The sequence below is a fragment of the Cetorhinus maximus genome, chromosome X, assembly GCF_964194155.1.
Source record: "Cetorhinus maximus chromosome X, sCetMax3.hap1.1, whole genome shotgun sequence".
Lineage (NCBI taxonomy): Eukaryota > Metazoa > Chordata > Chondrichthyes > Lamniformes > Cetorhinidae > Cetorhinus > Cetorhinus maximus.
In genome coordinates this window covers 5,536,985-5,553,931 of record NC_135917.1, presented here as the reverse complement: position 1 = coordinate 5,553,931, position 16,947 = coordinate 5,536,985, and the positions used below count along the sequence as shown (strand labels likewise).

Here is a 16,947-nt window from a genome sequence, read left to right as displayed (position 1 = left end):
CAGGCATAGGATTATCTTTCAAATGTATCCTGACCAAGCTCTGACAACAGACAGTAGAGGGGCTGAGAAATGGTGTTAGAGAGGTAGAAAAAAGTGTTTATCAGACATCCAGTGTTGAATGAGCAACTAGTCATTCATCTTGCCGCTTGTAGAATTTTTCTGTGTTCAAAATTCATGCTCTGCTTTCCTAGCGGGGCCCACTTGCCGACGCAGGATGACATCAGGTGGAACTCCCAACACCACACCCCTTTTAAATTTTCAGGTTGGCGGGGGCTCAGCACAATCAGCTGTGCGCTAGCTGACCTGTCAATGGCCAATTGAGACCATTGACAGAGTCATTGAACTAATAAATGGACCTGCCCGTCCAACCTTAAGGTTGGCGGGCAGGCCAGGAGCTCTGGCGGGCATTAGAAAAAGCATCAAATCTCATCCACGGGCGGGATGAGCTTTCATGTAGGTTTTATAAAGTGTATGTAAAAGTTATGGACATGTCACAACTCGTGACAGTGTCACATGAGGGGACATGTCCGGGATTTTTTTTTCTATTTTTCAGATTTTTACACTTTTAGTCTCGGAGATGAGTGCGCTATTTCATGTGCATGTGCAGAAGAGTGCACTTTTGGTTTAGGGAATCCCCCCCGCCTGCACAGGGAACGCATAGCGCTTCCGTGGATGTCACGCTGGGCGGGCCTTAATTGGCCCGCCCGTGCAAAATGGCGGTGCGCCCCCAATTGGGGGCACCGATCGGAGGCTCCCCTCCGCGGGCCCGCTCTTCTACTCTTCCCCCCCATTATATATGAAGTGCTTTGATATGTACCTGAGGGACTTATTTATATGCTATATAAATTCAAGTCTATTTTTCTTCAAATTAATTTGGCTATTGTGTACGCTTTCCCATAGTCATCAAAGCATGACAAAGCAATATTAAGCAAATAACAGTTGCTGCTGCTATCAGCTATGGATGTTCTGGATGTGAAGGCCAGCACAGGGGAAAGATCATGTAGTTTAAGGCTATTTTGAGGAGGAAGGGCCTTGAAGGGACTGCCCTTTAATTCCCTTTTATTCCTCCCCTCCAAGTTTGATGACACTATCCAATGTATTCAGAATATCACAGCCAAAGGTAGGTAATCTAACTTGTTAAAAAAAAGCTTTTCCCTGTGAAGTTTAAAACATTTTGAAAATGAAAATTATAAATTATTTCGCCTCAACAGGGCCGTTGCAACAGTTTTCCAGGTAAAAAGCGACCTCGTGGTGGTGGACATGTTGGGCGAGGGCGAGGGCGATCACGTTTGAAGTCTGTATCTGGAATATTGGAGTCTCTAGGGGTAAGAATTAAATGGTTTGGGTAACAGAGGAGATGGGTTGTTGGGGAACAATTGCAGCCTGATTAATCACTTAGGGAATTATTTGTAATTGCCCCATAATTTTTCTGAATCAGTAAGGCTTATGTGACACAAATGTGCTATAGTGATGCACGATGTGTTTACATTTTCCCTGTGTATTGATTTTTTTTCAAATCTTACTTGAGCCATTAGACGAATATGCTTATTGAAAATGAGGTACTTTTCCATAGGCATACTGGGAAAATCTGAGGCCCAGGTAATCTTCACTTCTATGTGCTTAATGAGCAGTAGTTATGGTAGGACAGCATGGGTGGAATTGAGAAGCCCACCCATTGGGATATGTTACATGAAGTGAAAGAAATTGAAAATGGTAAAAGATGGATAATAACTTAGCCAAATGCATTCACTGGATATCAATAATCTCTTTATGTTCATACTTAAGCATCATTAAAGCCAGTTTGTATTGTGTATTTTGAAAATTTTGTTTACCCGCCACCCCCTCCCAGTTTTATCTTAAGTATTAAAGAAACAAAAAGCATGAGGAAATCAATGTAGATTAAAAAAAATGGGTAAAGGCTTTTTTGAATATTGCTAAAACTTAAAACAGGCCAAGGTTTTTTAAAAAAGGTACAGGAAAGCTAAATGATAATCCACAATTACTTTTATAGTTCACAGGTACCAATTTTGAGACCCACCATTAAACCCTCAGTTAGACCTGATAGGGCAAATGTTTATTATGGCTTCAGCCACTATCTGCCATAGTGATGGTAGAGCAATAAAAATTATTGGTGATTGTGTGTAAGGAAAGGGCGCTGATTGATGAAGTCAGTCTTCAGAGGACAGATTGGTAACTGGTGCTCTGCTTTTCTTTCTCCATAGCAAATTAGGAATGAAAAACTGAGGTTTGCTGTAATATAACAAGCATTGTCCTCCTGGGAGTACCTAAAGATGATCCACGTTCTTTTGTACATGCATTGCTTCCATGACATCAGAAAGGCACATGCAGCATGCATCGTGCATGCTGATGTTGCATATGTGGTGTGCACACACCTCTGGACCTGATCTTCAGCGATAAAACAATGGGAATTTTTTTGTCCCCTCAAATTCAAAAAGAAGTCTCATTTTTCTCAAGCCAATTCATCGCCTGAGAAAAATTCAGGCATTTAACAGAAAATCATCAAAAATGAACTGATTTGAATGTCTATTCAGACTGATTTTCTAGTGCTGAACTATTTGTTTCCTGTCTCAGTCTACAGGAGTGGATACGTCTCCAAGTAAAGATGATGATGACGACGATGATACAATGCACAACACAGTGGTTCTCTTCTCCACTGAAGACAAATTTATCCTCCTGCAGGTAGATTTCTCATTCTCAGGATGATTATTAAATGGTTATAAGTTGAACTTGTGTGAGCTGAAGATGCAATGGACCCAATTATTGGCACTCTTATTGTGCATACTTTTGATTATCTGCAAAAATTTAATTGGGAGTTGGGCTTAGTTTTGAATAAACCATCTAAAGTGCAATTGATTGTTTTTAATTTTCCATAGATTCTGGGTTCTTTATTCAACAGGGTAAGTTGTCACCTCAATGTTCAGTACTTGGTTTACTGTCCATGTAGCTGATAATTTAGTTTTAACAAACGGAGGCTTCAGGCTGTGCTGTTGATGGGCTTTCCCAGGGCTCTTGTGTATTCAACTCTAAATCTTAAATAGTGGGCTAACTAGACTCATGATGGTAGTGGGTGCTCCCTAAGAGTATAATGGCCTCACTTTGTTCAAGGGGATCTCATAAGATATTGATTCCAAGAAGCAAGTGGTGCCTGTCCTAATTGCTGATTGAGATACTTGAGCAATTTGGTGGAAGCCAGCAGCAATTTGCACATAGTTCTTGGGGACTGCGCCGAAAAGGGACAAGGAATAAAGTCTTTTCCACTTTCTTTCCAGTGATAGCATAATTCCAATGCAGGATAAGTGTGTGGTATAAAAAAACTTATTTCAGTAGTGTTCCTTCATGGTTTAGAACTGCTGGGCATGCAGTGACCCAGGTGCTAGTACCAAGGATCCTCTCAAAGGTTTGGTTAAATAATTGGCGCCCCAGACACCTGGCATATGGCATTTGACTTGACCATTTAGAACACTGAGTGGTTGGCATGTGGCACATTGTCCGCAGCAACTTTTTTTTTCCAAAGAAAGCAGCCAGTTGTGACGAGCACGAAAAATCATCAGGCACTGAGCCAGTTGCCCGGCTAGTTATTGTTAAGACGCTGGCTTCTAAGGTTATCTGAAAAAGTGGGAAGATTTCTATTCAGCAATGACAATACTAATGCGCCATGTTAGCTTAACAAATTAAGATAAATGGACAATACAAAACGAGCCTAACCACCGGTTGGGCATTTGACAACTGACAAACATGTGTCTGAGCCTTTATTAGGCAAACTGCAGATATCAGGAACCTAGGTGGCCTGGTGAGCAGCACAAGTGCATTGCCTTCATAACCACATACACCATGCTCCAACAAATAATGATTCTATCAAGTTGAGTTGCAGAGCTTGAACAGCAACTGCTCACCTTCAATCCAGTCATGGTTGTGCTCCTTGGGAGAGGTAAATGAGGTGTCTCTGCTGTTGGGTTGGTTCTTGGATTGTGCACTTGATAGAACATTGGAAGCACTCCATGGCAGACTCTGAATCTGAGCTAGGTAACTCCTTAGTACACGGGTGGTATTGAATATTGTCCATTTATCTTGATTTATGAAGTTAACCTGGCACATCAGTATTGTCGTTGCTGAATAGAAATCTTCCCACTTTTCCAGATAACCTTTGAAGCCAGTGCCCTAACAATAACTAGCTGGACAACTGGCTCAGTGCCTGCTGATTTTCCATGCATGTCAGATAACTGGCTTGCTTTTTATGGAAAAAGCAAAATTGCTGTGAGGACTATACAAGCTATGTCCTTATCGATGTGATGTAGTTAGATGTGTAATGCATTTTGGAATTTTGGGCTGGCTGAAGATTTTCATTACCTTTGATTCCAAATTTGTATTCTTCATTGTATCCCAACATGCCTTATGATGCAATACTCTATTAATATGTATTAACGCAGTTATGCAATTGCTGTTCATAACTTTAATCCAACTCAAATATTGTTGGAGCATTACACTTTAGTTGGTGTGAAATATTAGCATTAAATAGCAGAGAGGACATTCATAAAATGTATTTACAGAATTGTTAAGTAGTCTACATGTTAACAGGAAATATTCAGGAATGACTTGTAATGCTGTGTTTTTGTTTATGTCTTTCAGGATATGTGTGTGGTGTGTGGAAGCTTTGGACGAGGGGTGGAGGGACAGCTGTTGGCCTGTTCACAGTGTGGACAGTGCTACCACCCCTATTGTGTCAATAGTAAGGTATGGAGGAGATAGACTCTTGGGATAGGAAAGGGAGGTGAAAGTCAAATTTGTAAAGATCCTATTAAATATTTAGGATGGATGAATGCAGACTTTCTGGTTTTGTGCAGCAGATCTGATGCACTATGCAATAGAACAGTGGTTCACCACCAATGTCAGATGCTTCTCCACAGGAAAGAAAGGAGAATCAACAGGCAAGTCATAGGTTGCAGTTACACACTTCCTGTTGACTTGTGACAGCCAGTAGAACAACATTGGCAAAGCCTGTGAAAGAGCACCCACCTGTCTACTTGGCCAGAGAATTTTAGATAGTTAATGGAGTTCTAAAAGAAATGGGCAAAAATACAAGCCTTCAGCAGATATGGAATGCATTGAGTATACTGAGAAACAAGCTATATCTTTCTCGAGATTGTTGGACCTTAGTGTACGGGGAAAGCACTATAGACAAGTTTATTTATATTAAAAACTGCATGAATTTGTGCGTACGATGTGAGGGAATGAAGCACTAGGGTTTTTCCCCGCCATGAGCCAACACCCAGCACTTTTTAGTATAGTTTAACATGAAGCAGAGTTCTGTACGCATATTTGGTAAAAAAGGAAAGAGGAATTCCTTTGTGCACTGTGTGTTGCACAATCATAAAAGTGCTTATGTAGAGCATATATATCTAGTTTTTGCTTCCGATATCATACGGAGTCAATCTCTTCCCGCCCCCCAGTATGTTTTAACCACATTTAAAAGGAGCAATACCTTCTGTATCTATAAATTTTAAGTCATCACTCTGGTCTCCTTGACAACCTGCCAATTTTATCTAAATCTGAGCTTTTATTGGAATATTGTCTTAGAATCTTTAGGTTTCTTGATTATGCTTTCTCTCTTGCAGATCACAAAAGTTATGCTGAGCAAAGGATGGCGTTGCTTGGAATGCATCGTGTGTGAAGCATGTGGCAAAGCTTCTGATCCTGCTCGTTTATTGTTATGTGATGATTGTGATATAAGTTACCACACATATTGCCTGGATCCACCATTGCAGACTGTGCCAAAGGGTGGGTGGAAATGCAAGTGGTGAGTGCAAAATTCAATTGTGTATGACTTGACATCAGGAATGCGAAATTGTTTTATTTGAAAGTATATTTTTTTATTTTACACATTTTCTCTTTACTAATCTCCCAGAAACATAGGTGCCTTTGTACGGTAAGGTTTGAGTGGTGCCAAGTTATCTTCCAGTAATTCACCCAAGTGTTCATCGTTTGCATGTAAGCCTCGATATTGAGCCTTGGTGAGCTGTTTAACTGTGTGCAGTCAATCCAGTTCCTCTTCTAACTTGATGTTTGAACATGTACCCTTCCAAAATGGTTAGCCGAACAGTTTTTGTGACCAGAAACCCTGGTTGTCCCCCATCCCTCCCCCAACGCCAAAGATCAGGGGTGTTGAGGTCAATTGTGGCAAACTTACCGCTGTGTTGGCTAACTCAGAGCATTGACTGTGGATGCAACCTGGGATCTTCCTGGCCTGTGACTTGGCTTGTTTCCTTGGTAAACGTGAATCATTGGAGAAGCTACAAAATTTTAAGCATTCCCATTCTGCTTTACTTTTCATTTTTCTATTATGCTGTCTGTCATACTTTTACAAAATTGATTTGTACTCTTTCTATTTAGTTAATCTCTTCTAATTTTCAAGCATTATCTTTTTACTTCTTTCTGGCTTTAATCAAAGATTTTAGAGGTGGAGTAACTTTTGCCCAATTGTTAAATTGGCTAGCCTGGCTAAAAAAAAAGGCTCGAAAGGCCAATTTAAAAAACTGAACGTGCACATTATTGCAAACGTTTAGAAACTGAAACAAAAAAATTCTATCCCATGTTTCAGGTTGGTTAAAAAATGCAGTTCTTCTGATTGCTTCCAAAGCTTCTACATGTTGCTAAGACCAATGAAGAGCAAGAATACATACTAAATGGTACAATTTTAAAGAGGGTGCAAGAAGAGAGCAACATGGAGATGCTTGTACATTAATCTTTCTTGGTGGGAGGGCAGGTTGACAAAGACAGAGTTAATAGTGCGTATGGGATTCTGGGCTTTATAATTAGGGGCATAGAGTATCAAAGCTAAGAAGTTATGCTGATCTGTATAAAACACTAATGTGGCCCAGCTGGAGTATTGTGTCTATTTTTTGGCAACACACTTCAGGAAGGATGTGAAGGCTTTGGAGAAGGTACAGCAAAGATTTATGCGAATTGTTCCAGGATAAGGCATTATAGTTACATGGATAGACAGGAGAAGCTGGCGTTATCCTCCTTTTGAGCAGAGAAGGCTAAGAGGACACTTGATGAAGACGTTTTAAAATCACGAGGGATATAGAGAGAGTAAATAAAGAGCTGCTGTTTCCAATGGCTGAAGGGACGCTAACCAGAGGGTACAGATTTAAGGTGATTGGTAAAAAGGAACAGAGGCGACATAAAAACCTTTTTACGAAACAAGTGCATTTGTATTGCAGTGCCTGATGGAATTCTAAGGCGTTCGATCAGTCCTTGTTTACTCTTACTGTTGGTTCTTGACTTTAGGATTTTATAAAGGACAAACTCACCGGGGTTTAGGCTCAGCCACAAACTTATTTATGGACGGAACACCTCCACTGCCCCTAATATAAGAGCTCTAAACTAGTGTAATGACACAGCACAACATTCTAAGCCACAAACTCATTTATAAAACTCCACTGAAAAGTAGAACCACAGGCAAAACCCCACGTTTCTGCCCCAAAAATTACTCTGTCCAACTCAAACCCCCTTTCAGGATTTAGTTACTACCCTTAAAGCTATCCTTAATTCTCAGCCCCAAAATCCATGGATCTGGCTGATACTTACTACTCCCCATACGGTTGGTCGTCCCAGTGCAAGCTGTAGGCCCGTCAACCAGGTTGACCGCTCCTGATCCTCTTTGGTGACTGTTGTGCCAGACCCCATGGCCTTGGCCCTTTTATTACAAATCTTGTTTTTGGTATCAAAGTACATTTCCTGGAGCACATTCTGTTTGGATGCTCGGTGCTTAGCACCCCTTAATCTGTTCAGTCTGGTTCCTGCCTTGGTTCGGACAACCCATTCATTGCGATGTTGTTTCCACGACCGAAACAATGGACCCCGTCCCAGTGTGATGTCTCTGATCTCATGTTAATGTGCATGTGATAAGATCCATTTCTCCTTAGCTGTTGTCTGGGGCCATTTGCTGTGATGGTCTCCCAGTTTCTTTAATTGGATTGTCTGATGGCACCTGCCTTGCGTCTTTGAGATGACAATGTCCCAGTATCTTTACACGGTATCGATTTAGTTTTGGTATTGACATGTTTAAAGATTAACCCCTTGCGGTACAGCCTCCTTCTGTGTTGAAGTTTGGCCTATTTTCTTTTGCAGTGTTTATGTCCATGAAGTGAGGCCTCTGGGGTTTTTATATTTAATAAAGTCCAGTTGGAGGGGATTCCGACCCTACAGGATGGTGGTACAGATTCAGTCGGGTATTGGATAAATACTTGCAGGAGGAAAAAAATAGCAGGGAGATGGGGAACGAGCAAAAGAGTGGGACTATTTGGATTGCTCTTCAAAAGACCAGGCGCAGACTCGATGTACTGAAAATCTTTCTGTGCTGTACTTTTCTATGATTCTATGACTTTGCAAGTAGATTATTAAGGGCTATCTTGTTTCAGATGATTTCTGAGATGTTTAGAAACAGCTAGGTTTCTAGCATATATGGCAAAATGTCAGCCATGTTGACCCAAGCCTGGCCAGGCTTAGGATGCTCATGGCTTTGTAGGGATGTATAGAGAAGCATTTGAGGCAGAGGGATAATACCAAACTGTTATGATTGAAATCACCTTTCTATCTGGGTGGGGAGGGGGGAAAAAGAAAGACTTCCATTTATGCAGAACTTTTCATGACCACCGGACGTCTCAAAGTGCTTTACAGCCAATTAAGTATTTTTGAAGTGCAGTCATTTTTGTAATATAGGAAACGCGGCAGCCAATGTGATCTGATGGAAAAATAACTTTGAAGTGTTTGAACCTTCTAGTTCATCAGCGTTATGATGATGAAGAAAGAGCTGACTGAACTTCTAAGTTCTTTAGTTTTTCTCTTGTATATATGATGTAACTTTCTTTATGTTGAGATAATATGAAGTCGAACTTCATACTTGTCTTGCAGGTGTGTTTGCTGTACGCAGTGTGGTGCCACAACACCTGGTTTTCACTGTGAGTGGCAGAATAACTACACTCACTGTGCACCTTGTGGCAGCCTTGTTACTTGCCCTAGCTGCAATGAAGACTATGAGGAAGAGGACCTTCTTATACAGTGTCACCATTGTGATCGGTAGGCTGGAAGAATGTCTGTCAATGGTTTTACAAACCATGTTTTATGTTGTTCTTATGTCAGAGTGCGTAACTTGTTTTATATTGTATCCTGTATTGCATCCTATAAGATGTATGACCTTTTGCACAAGAAGGAACATTTTTATCCGTGTATTTTTTTCCATGAAATCTAATATTTGTAATTTCCCATGGGTTGTGCCTACATTGCTAATGTAGTTGCACACACTATTCAGCTAGCTGAAGTTTTGAGCAGTGTATCGTTTTATAATAACTGCATTGTTTTCAAGATAAGGAAGGAAATTAGGCTTGTAATAAGGATTTCCATGCAGTGCAATGACAGAAATTATTGGCATCCTTTCCGTTTACTCATGTGAAAGGTCAGACCTGGTGCCGCTAACCTAGCAAAGCATGGTAGCTTCAATTTCTTTGTATTATTGGTGTTCAAGTCTGCTTATGTGCTTCTGATCAAATCAATTCCCAGTACTAGTTGGTACCACTGAGCTCAAAGCACAGAATTTGTTGGGGTTTCAGAGGGAAAAAAAATTTACAAGCCCTAGTCTTAAATCAGAACAAGTAATCTGTTTAAAGTAATTAATTCATACATCTGTTACCTCAGTGGTATTTTCATGAGCAAAATTACACATGTTGATGCTTGCAGGTGGGTCCACGCCATTTGTGAAAATCTCTTCACAGAAGATGAAGTGGAACAAGCAGCAGATGAGGGCTTTGATTGTACTGCGTGTGAGCCCTTTGTTGTTCGTCCGATTGGTGAGTGACGGAGTTAGTCTGCAATCAATATTTGAGGAATACAGCAACAATCTTCTGTTTAATTTAGAAATAAAAAATTACAGTTTGAAAATAATGCCTTTTAATGTATCTTAATTTTATTTATGCTTGCAACTTTTACTCTCTTGAACCTCATAGTAAAATAGTCAGGCGTCTTATTTTGCAGGTGCCAAAACCTGCATCAGGGTGTGAGCTATACACTGAATATTACAATGCGTAAGGCATTTGTTGAATTTTTTAATGATGTATGCAGATTATTTTAGCTACTAATGGAAAGGTATTAAAGTATTCTCACATGTAGTTTCTTAACTCAAAAGCCATTTCAGCATAGTGGCAAAGTTCTTACCTCTTTAATGGCCAAGTCTCCAAATTAATCGAATATCTAGTGTGTCAGGGCTAATGAAAACATATTTTGAGCTTTAGTCATTTCTGGCATTTGACATAAAGGTTCCTAATTTTATTTGTATTTGTAGTTCGAAGTGAATCCCCAGTGATTGCACCTATCATCAAAGTGAAAGATCCAGGTGAGTTATTTAGTAGAAAACTGGTTTGAAGGGATTATATTCTCCCCCTTTTTGTTTATGTAGTGTGCTAAATTTATTTTAGATTTGATTTATTCATATGTAGAGCCACGGTTTTATAATCAGGACGGCGTATGGCTGACAGAGTCGGGAATGTCACAGTTCCGAAGTCTTATACTTTCTCCGCCACACAAAAAAGGACCAAAGCCCAAACTAAAGAACAAACCTCCAACTCCATGCAGTGAGCCAATGATGGTTAGTGTAGATGGCTCATCTATAGAAATAAAGAAAGAAGAAGGTGAAGGGGAGGAGGAAAAAGGTGAGGAACAGAGGTTGTAAAGCCATAGCGAAAAGCATACTGCTCTTCCATCTTACTTAAACCTAATCTTATTCTAATTTTATGTTTATAAAAATTGTACTCTAGTATGATTTCATACTCAAAAAAACTGGAAGATTAAATTGTAATGCACACTGTGCGGTTCATCTTTCCAAGCAAGTGTTTTTTTGAAAATTGAAGTAACATTACATGAAGAAAGACATACTTTTTTCTCTCTCTATTGTTTATTGAACACAATGCAAAGGCTACAATTGATGTGTAGTTAGAATACTTTTTTCTCTGACACTTTTGTGCAATTCTGAATTTTACCTCTATTTTTGAGATTTGTCCTCTTCAAAAAGTTTTGAAATTTTTTTGAGCAGCAACTGTTAGCAGTTAATTGAAAACTGTCACACAGAATAACTGAACAGTACTAATGGGCCCAAGAAAATTAGATACGTTACATATTGTCAGGCTGCACAAGCCAAATTCACCTCAGCATCGTACCTCTGGGCAAGAATATCAACTCTGAGCCCAGGCTTTTGGGAGGGGCTGAGACCTTCAAGTAAAATCTTAGTGTAACCATTAAAAGACACAAAATAAATACAGTGAACAAATTTAATCAGGTTATTGTGAAATATTAATTTTTAAAATTTATTTTGGTTAACCAGTTATTTTGAACATCCTAAAATTGAATTATTGAAGGAAAAATGGCAAACCCAGTGACCAATTTTGCAATGGTGTACAAATGTGTATTCCATTACAAATGTGAGCATAGGAATTTATAATGGAAAACTTGACACACAAAGTGACAACATGGAGTGCACACAGATGTAAGATTTTGAATTTGTTACAGATATTAATTAGAACTTTGCCTTGATGTGAAACCCTAAAATTGAATGTGTTTTTGGTGGAAATGTGGGGGAAGGAGGAAAATGAAAAGCTGCTGCATATCACATTGCTACTTTTTGTTCTAACTTTTGATGGCTTTTGAATTGGACTGAATATAATCTTCTGTAATTGGGTTATAATTCTTTTAAAGTTGCCATGGAACCAGGGGAATGTGACATAAAATTTGATGCGCCTGTCAGCCAGGAGCGAGAGGTGTGCCCTGTGAACGATCCTGTAAAAACAAGTGAGGAGACTGAGGAAGGGAAAAAGAGGAAGAGGAAGCCATACAGACCTGGTAGGAAATTTAATTGATTGCAGAAACTTTTTTTTGTTAAAGGTGACAAAATTGTTGTGCTACTAGATTTAAAAACTGATTGAAATGTATTTTTGTCAAATTGATGGCATTTAGCTTATACTTAAGTATCATAGCCTGCAGCACAGTGTATTGGTGTAACTGCTTGACCATATAATTCTCAGATGTGTCTTTTTACCCAAGATTCTTGTCTGTGTTCTAACTTTTGGCTAGATGGTGTTTCAACACTGGTTGATGCTGTACATCTTTCAGCAGCCAGTTGCAGAGCAGTAAAGACACAGGTCCTGAAGTAGGTTGAACCTAGGAATTTCTATGAGTTAGCATTACATGAACAGTGCCTCTTCCTTGCGCAGCCAGGCTATTGAGGAAGCAATGAAACTTATATATTTGTGGCAGTGGTCTACATGTACACAAAATAGTACAGTTTGAAAACCTGAAAAATAGTTCATTTTGCAAAGTCACCAGAGCTGGAGGCATGCTGCCTCATGGTATCAGATCTGAGGATTGGTGGTAAGTTCCAGTCCCAGAGTCAGCTGGTTAGTTCGAAAATTCTTAACCTTCCTTGAACCAGACTGTTACACTAGGCATGTTTGCTAGCTGGAGGGGTAGGTGATATCAGATCAGAAAGAAACTGATGTAAGCGCATGTGACAAGTGCACCTTGAACGAAGTAATCATGTACAGTCTTTGGCAACTGCCTGTTGAAAAGTCTGTAGCCTGTAACATTCTCCCATTTTGACCAACAGAGATTCAATAATTAGGGGAACAGATGTTTTTGTGGTCACAGATGTGACGGCTATAGAGCACCCTGAGGGGGTAGATGAACAGTCAGCAGTCGTGGTCCACATGGGTACGAATTACATAGGTAGAAAGAGGGATGTGGTCCTGCATTAAGAATTTAGGGAGCAAGGTAGGAAATTAGCAAACGGGACCTCAAAAGTAGTAATCTCCGGATTACTGCCAGTACCACACGCGAGTGAGTATAGAAATTGGAGGATAAAGCAGATGAATGCATGGCTGGAAAGATGGTGCAGGAGGGAGGGCTTTAGATTCCTGGGGCATTAAGACCAGTTCTGGGGATTTGGGCCCTGTAAAGGCCAAACAGGTTGCACCTAAACAGAGCTGGGACCAATTTCCTTGCTGGGCGATTTGCTAATGTTATTGGGGAGGATTTAAACTAACTTAGCAGGGATATGGGAGCCAGTAGGCAAAATTTGAGAGGAATACCAAGGTGCACAGAATACTGGAAGAGACAGATAGCACTAGAGTAGTTATTAGATGGGCTCAGAGTAAGGGGGAAAGTAATAAAGTCTAAATTAGGGTTACTGTACATGTATGTGAATGGACAGAGAGTGGCAAATAAGTGTTGCAGGCGCAGATAGCCATGCGGGAATATGATGTTGTGGCTAGAAGGAGGCCTGGCTCAAAGAAGGGCAGGACTGGGTATTAGATATTCCTGGATACAAGTTCTTCAGGAAAGATGGGGAATGAAGAAAAGGGGGAAGGTGATGGAATTGATTAAGAAGAACATTGCAGTGCTGACTAAGGATGTCCCAGAGGGGTCAAGGACAGAATCTATTTGGCTAGAGCCAAGGAACAAATAAGGTGCAATTACATTGCTCGTTGTGTATAGGCCACCAACCAGTGGCATGAATGTAGAGGAACAAATTTGCAATGAAATTACAGAGAGGTGCAAGAATTGTAGAGTAGTTGTAATGGGCGGTTTTAATTGTCCAAATATTGACTGGGATAGTAGTAGTGTAAAAGGCAGAGAGGAGCAAGAGTTCCTGTAGTGTGTTCAGGAGAATTTTCTACCGCAGTATGTTTCCAGTCCAATGAGAAAGGAGACACTGATAGACCTGGTTCTTGGGAATGAGGTGGGCCAAGTGGATCAAGTGTCAGTAGGAGAACATTTGGGGGACAGCAATCATTGTATTATAAGGTTTAGGCTGACTGTGGAAAAGGACAAAGAACAATCCAGGGTAAGAATAATTAACTGGGGGAAAGCCAATTTCAATGGGGGTAAGAATGGATCTGACTCAGATAAATTAGAATCATAGATTGGCAGGAAAAACTGTGGCTGAATAATTGGTTGTCAGAACTATGTAGCCACAAAGGGAAAGGTAGGGTAAACAAATCCAGAACTGGCTCGATGACGAGAGGTAGAAATTAAGATAAAGAAGAAAAAGTATGTTTTTGACAAATGTTGGATAGAAAATACATTTGAGAACCAGGATGAATATAGAAGGTTAGGAGGGGAATTGAAAAATCAAATAAGAGAAGCAAAAAAGGAGTATGAAAAGAGACTGGTAGCCAACATAAAATGGAATCCCAAAGTCGTCTATAGGCATATGAATAGTTAAAGGGTGGTAAAAGAGGAATGGGCCCAATTAGGGACCAAAAAGATGATTTACGCATGGAGGCAGAGGGCATAGCTGAGGTATTAAATGAATACTTTGCATCTGTCTTTATCAAGGAAGAAGATGTTACCCAGGTCATAGTCATAGAGGTCGACAGCACAGAAAAAGGCCTTTCGGCCCATTGAATCTGCGCTGGTCAAACAAGTACCTAACTGTTCTAATCCCATTTTCCAGCACTAGGCCCATAGCCTTGTATGCCATGGCATCGCAAGTGCACATCGAAATACTTCTTAAATGTTATGAGTGTATCTGCCTCTACCACCCTTTCAGGCAGTGAGTTCCAGATTCCCACCACCCTCTGGGAGAAAAGATTTTTCCTCTCATCCCCTCTAAACCTCTTGCCCCTTACCTTAAATCTATGCCCCCTGGTTATTGATCCCTCCACCAAGGAGAAATGTTCCTTCCTGTCTACACTTCTACAATTTTATACACCTCAATCATGTTCCCCTTCAATCTCCTCTGCTCCAGGGAAAATAACCCCAGTCTATCCAATCTCTCCTCATAACTAAAACTCTCCAGCCCAGGCAACATCCTGGTAAATCTCCTCTGCACTCTCTCTAGTACAATCACATCCTTCCTATGATGCAGATTCCAGAACTGCATGCAATACTCTAGCTGTGGCCTAACCAGCGTTTTATACAGTTCCAGCATGACCTCCCTGCTCTTATATTCTATGCCTCGGCTAATAAAGGCAAGTATCCCATATGCCTTCTTAACCACCTTATCTACCTGTCCCGTTACCTTAAGGGACCAGTGGACACACACACCTCAGTACTTCCCAGGGTCCTATCATTTATCATGGGTGAAAGAAGAGGTAGTTCAGACACTTTAAGGGTTTAAAATTGATAAGGACATGGTATTGGATAGGGTGTCTCTACTTTAAAGTTGAGAAGGCACCAGGACCGGATGAGATGCACCCAAGGATACTGAGGGAAGTGAGAGTGGAAATTGCTGAGGCACTGGCCATAATTTTTCAGTGTTCCTTAGACTCAGGAATGGTGCCAGGGGACTGGAGAATTGCACATGTTACACCTTTGTTCAAAAAAGATAAACAACTGCAGGCCAGTCAGTTTAATTTCAGTGGTGGGCAAACACCTAGAATCAATAATTTGGGACAAAATTAATAACTACTTGAGCAAACGTGGGTTATTTAAGGAAAGCCAGCACAGATCTTCTGAGAGCAAATTGTTTTTAAACTAACTTGCTGGAGCTTTGAGAAGAGGTAACAGAGAGGGTTGATGAGGGTAATGCTCTTGATAAGGTGTACATGGTAATTGGCAAAAGAAGCAATGGCGACATAAGGAAGAACTTGTTCATGCAGCGAGTGGTTAGGATCTGGAATGTACTGCCTGAGAGGCTGGTGGAGGCAGGTTTAATCAAGGCATTCAAGAGGTAATTGTATTATTATCTGAAAAGGGGGGAAGGTGGGGGAATGACACGAGGTGAATTGTTCCTTCAGAGGCCAGAACACACAGCCGAATGGCTGCCTTCTGTGCTGTAACCATTCTGTGATGAATAGAGGTGAGTTAGGAAAGGAAAGTAGTAATTATAAACAATAAAGAACAAGTGCACTTTTAATGTATTTCAGGAATTGGTGGATTTATGGTCCGGCAGAGGCAATCACGGACAAAAAATTTAAATAAAGCTTCTGTAGCACAGCTTGGAATGTCCACTGAATGTCCAAACACTGAGAGCAACAAAGAAGAAGGTGAGTTTATATTTATTTGGGCATAAAGTCCTAACATGCTTGTAAAATTATGAACTATCAAGAATGTATAGCATTTCTCCAAATGAGCAGTTGTAGGTCAAAACTGCTTTGGTCACTTTCTAACATAAAAGTTGTTATTCTAATCTCATGAATTAATTTTGCCTGTTCTGTCAATGTGCAGATTCCAGGACTGATTTTAGCAAATAATGTCAGATGTATGCCGATTTATTTTACCTTATAAAGGTGGAAATTCTTCTGAACGGTGATACACTATCACTAGTTTTCCCTGATCTGCCTGACTTCCCACTTCTGCCTCTTCTCTGCTCCAAATTGGCTTTCTTCCCTATTCCTGTTCTTTACTTCCTCACAGACCTTATTTGCTCTTCAACCTGTTTTCCATGATATTCCTATTGCTCCCACCTCCATCGAACTTCTTTCTCTTTCCATTTCATGGTCAAATTCAAAGCTAACCTTAAGGGGAAAAAGACTTTAAAATATCACTATTCAAAAATTAAATTAAACCCTTTAATCTGCAGCTGCATGCTTCCATTCCCCATAATCGGTAATAATTCTTCAATTTCTAATAACCTTTATCCTTTTTTAAATTTTACTTTCCTGAAATATAAATGTTCCATAAAAAGTTTCTGAAACATGTTCAGAAGAATTTTCTTGATCAGTATGTTTATGGTCCAAAGAGGAAGGAGACATTTCTGGACCTGGTTCTGGAGAATGAGGTGGGCCAAGTGGATCAAGCATCAGTTGGGGAACATTTAGGGAACAGTGATCATAGTGTTATAAGATTTGTGTTAGCTATGGGAAAGGACAAGGGGCAATCTAGAATGACAGTACTTAATTAGATGAGCACCAGTTTCAGTGGGTTAAGAATGGATCTGTT

The 16,947-nt window shown here is 40.2% G+C and overlaps 1 protein-coding gene across 13 annotated transcripts in view; it reads left to right on the top strand.

Moving 5' to 3' along the window:
- Window positions 1-16,947, top strand: part of kmt2d (lysine (K)-specific methyltransferase 2D) — a 235,081-nt gene that overhangs the window by 78,861 nt on the left and 139,273 nt on the right. For 10 of the 13 annotated variants that reach the window (XM_078534393.1, XM_078534388.1, XM_078534391.1 and 7 more), the window contains 10 exons: window positions 1,212-1,325; window positions 2,593-2,700; window positions 4,648-4,752; window positions 5,634-5,815; window positions 8,935-9,099; window positions 9,757-9,866; window positions 10,358-10,408; window positions 10,491-10,724; window positions 11,764-11,907; window positions 15,933-16,052. In XM_078534393.1, coding sequence (XP_078390519.1) covers window positions 1,212-1,325; window positions 2,593-2,700; window positions 4,648-4,752; window positions 5,634-5,815; window positions 8,935-9,099; window positions 9,757-9,866; window positions 10,358-10,408; window positions 10,491-10,724; window positions 11,764-11,907; window positions 15,933-16,052 — 1,333 coding nt within the window. The remainder of the gene's footprint in view (window positions 1-1,211; window positions 1,326-2,592; window positions 2,701-4,647; window positions 4,753-5,633; window positions 5,816-8,934; window positions 9,100-9,756; window positions 9,867-10,357; window positions 10,409-10,490; window positions 10,725-11,763; window positions 11,908-15,932; window positions 16,053-16,947) is intronic. The other 3 variants (XM_078534392.1, XM_078534395.1, XM_078534394.1) reach the window with 1 other exon arrangement.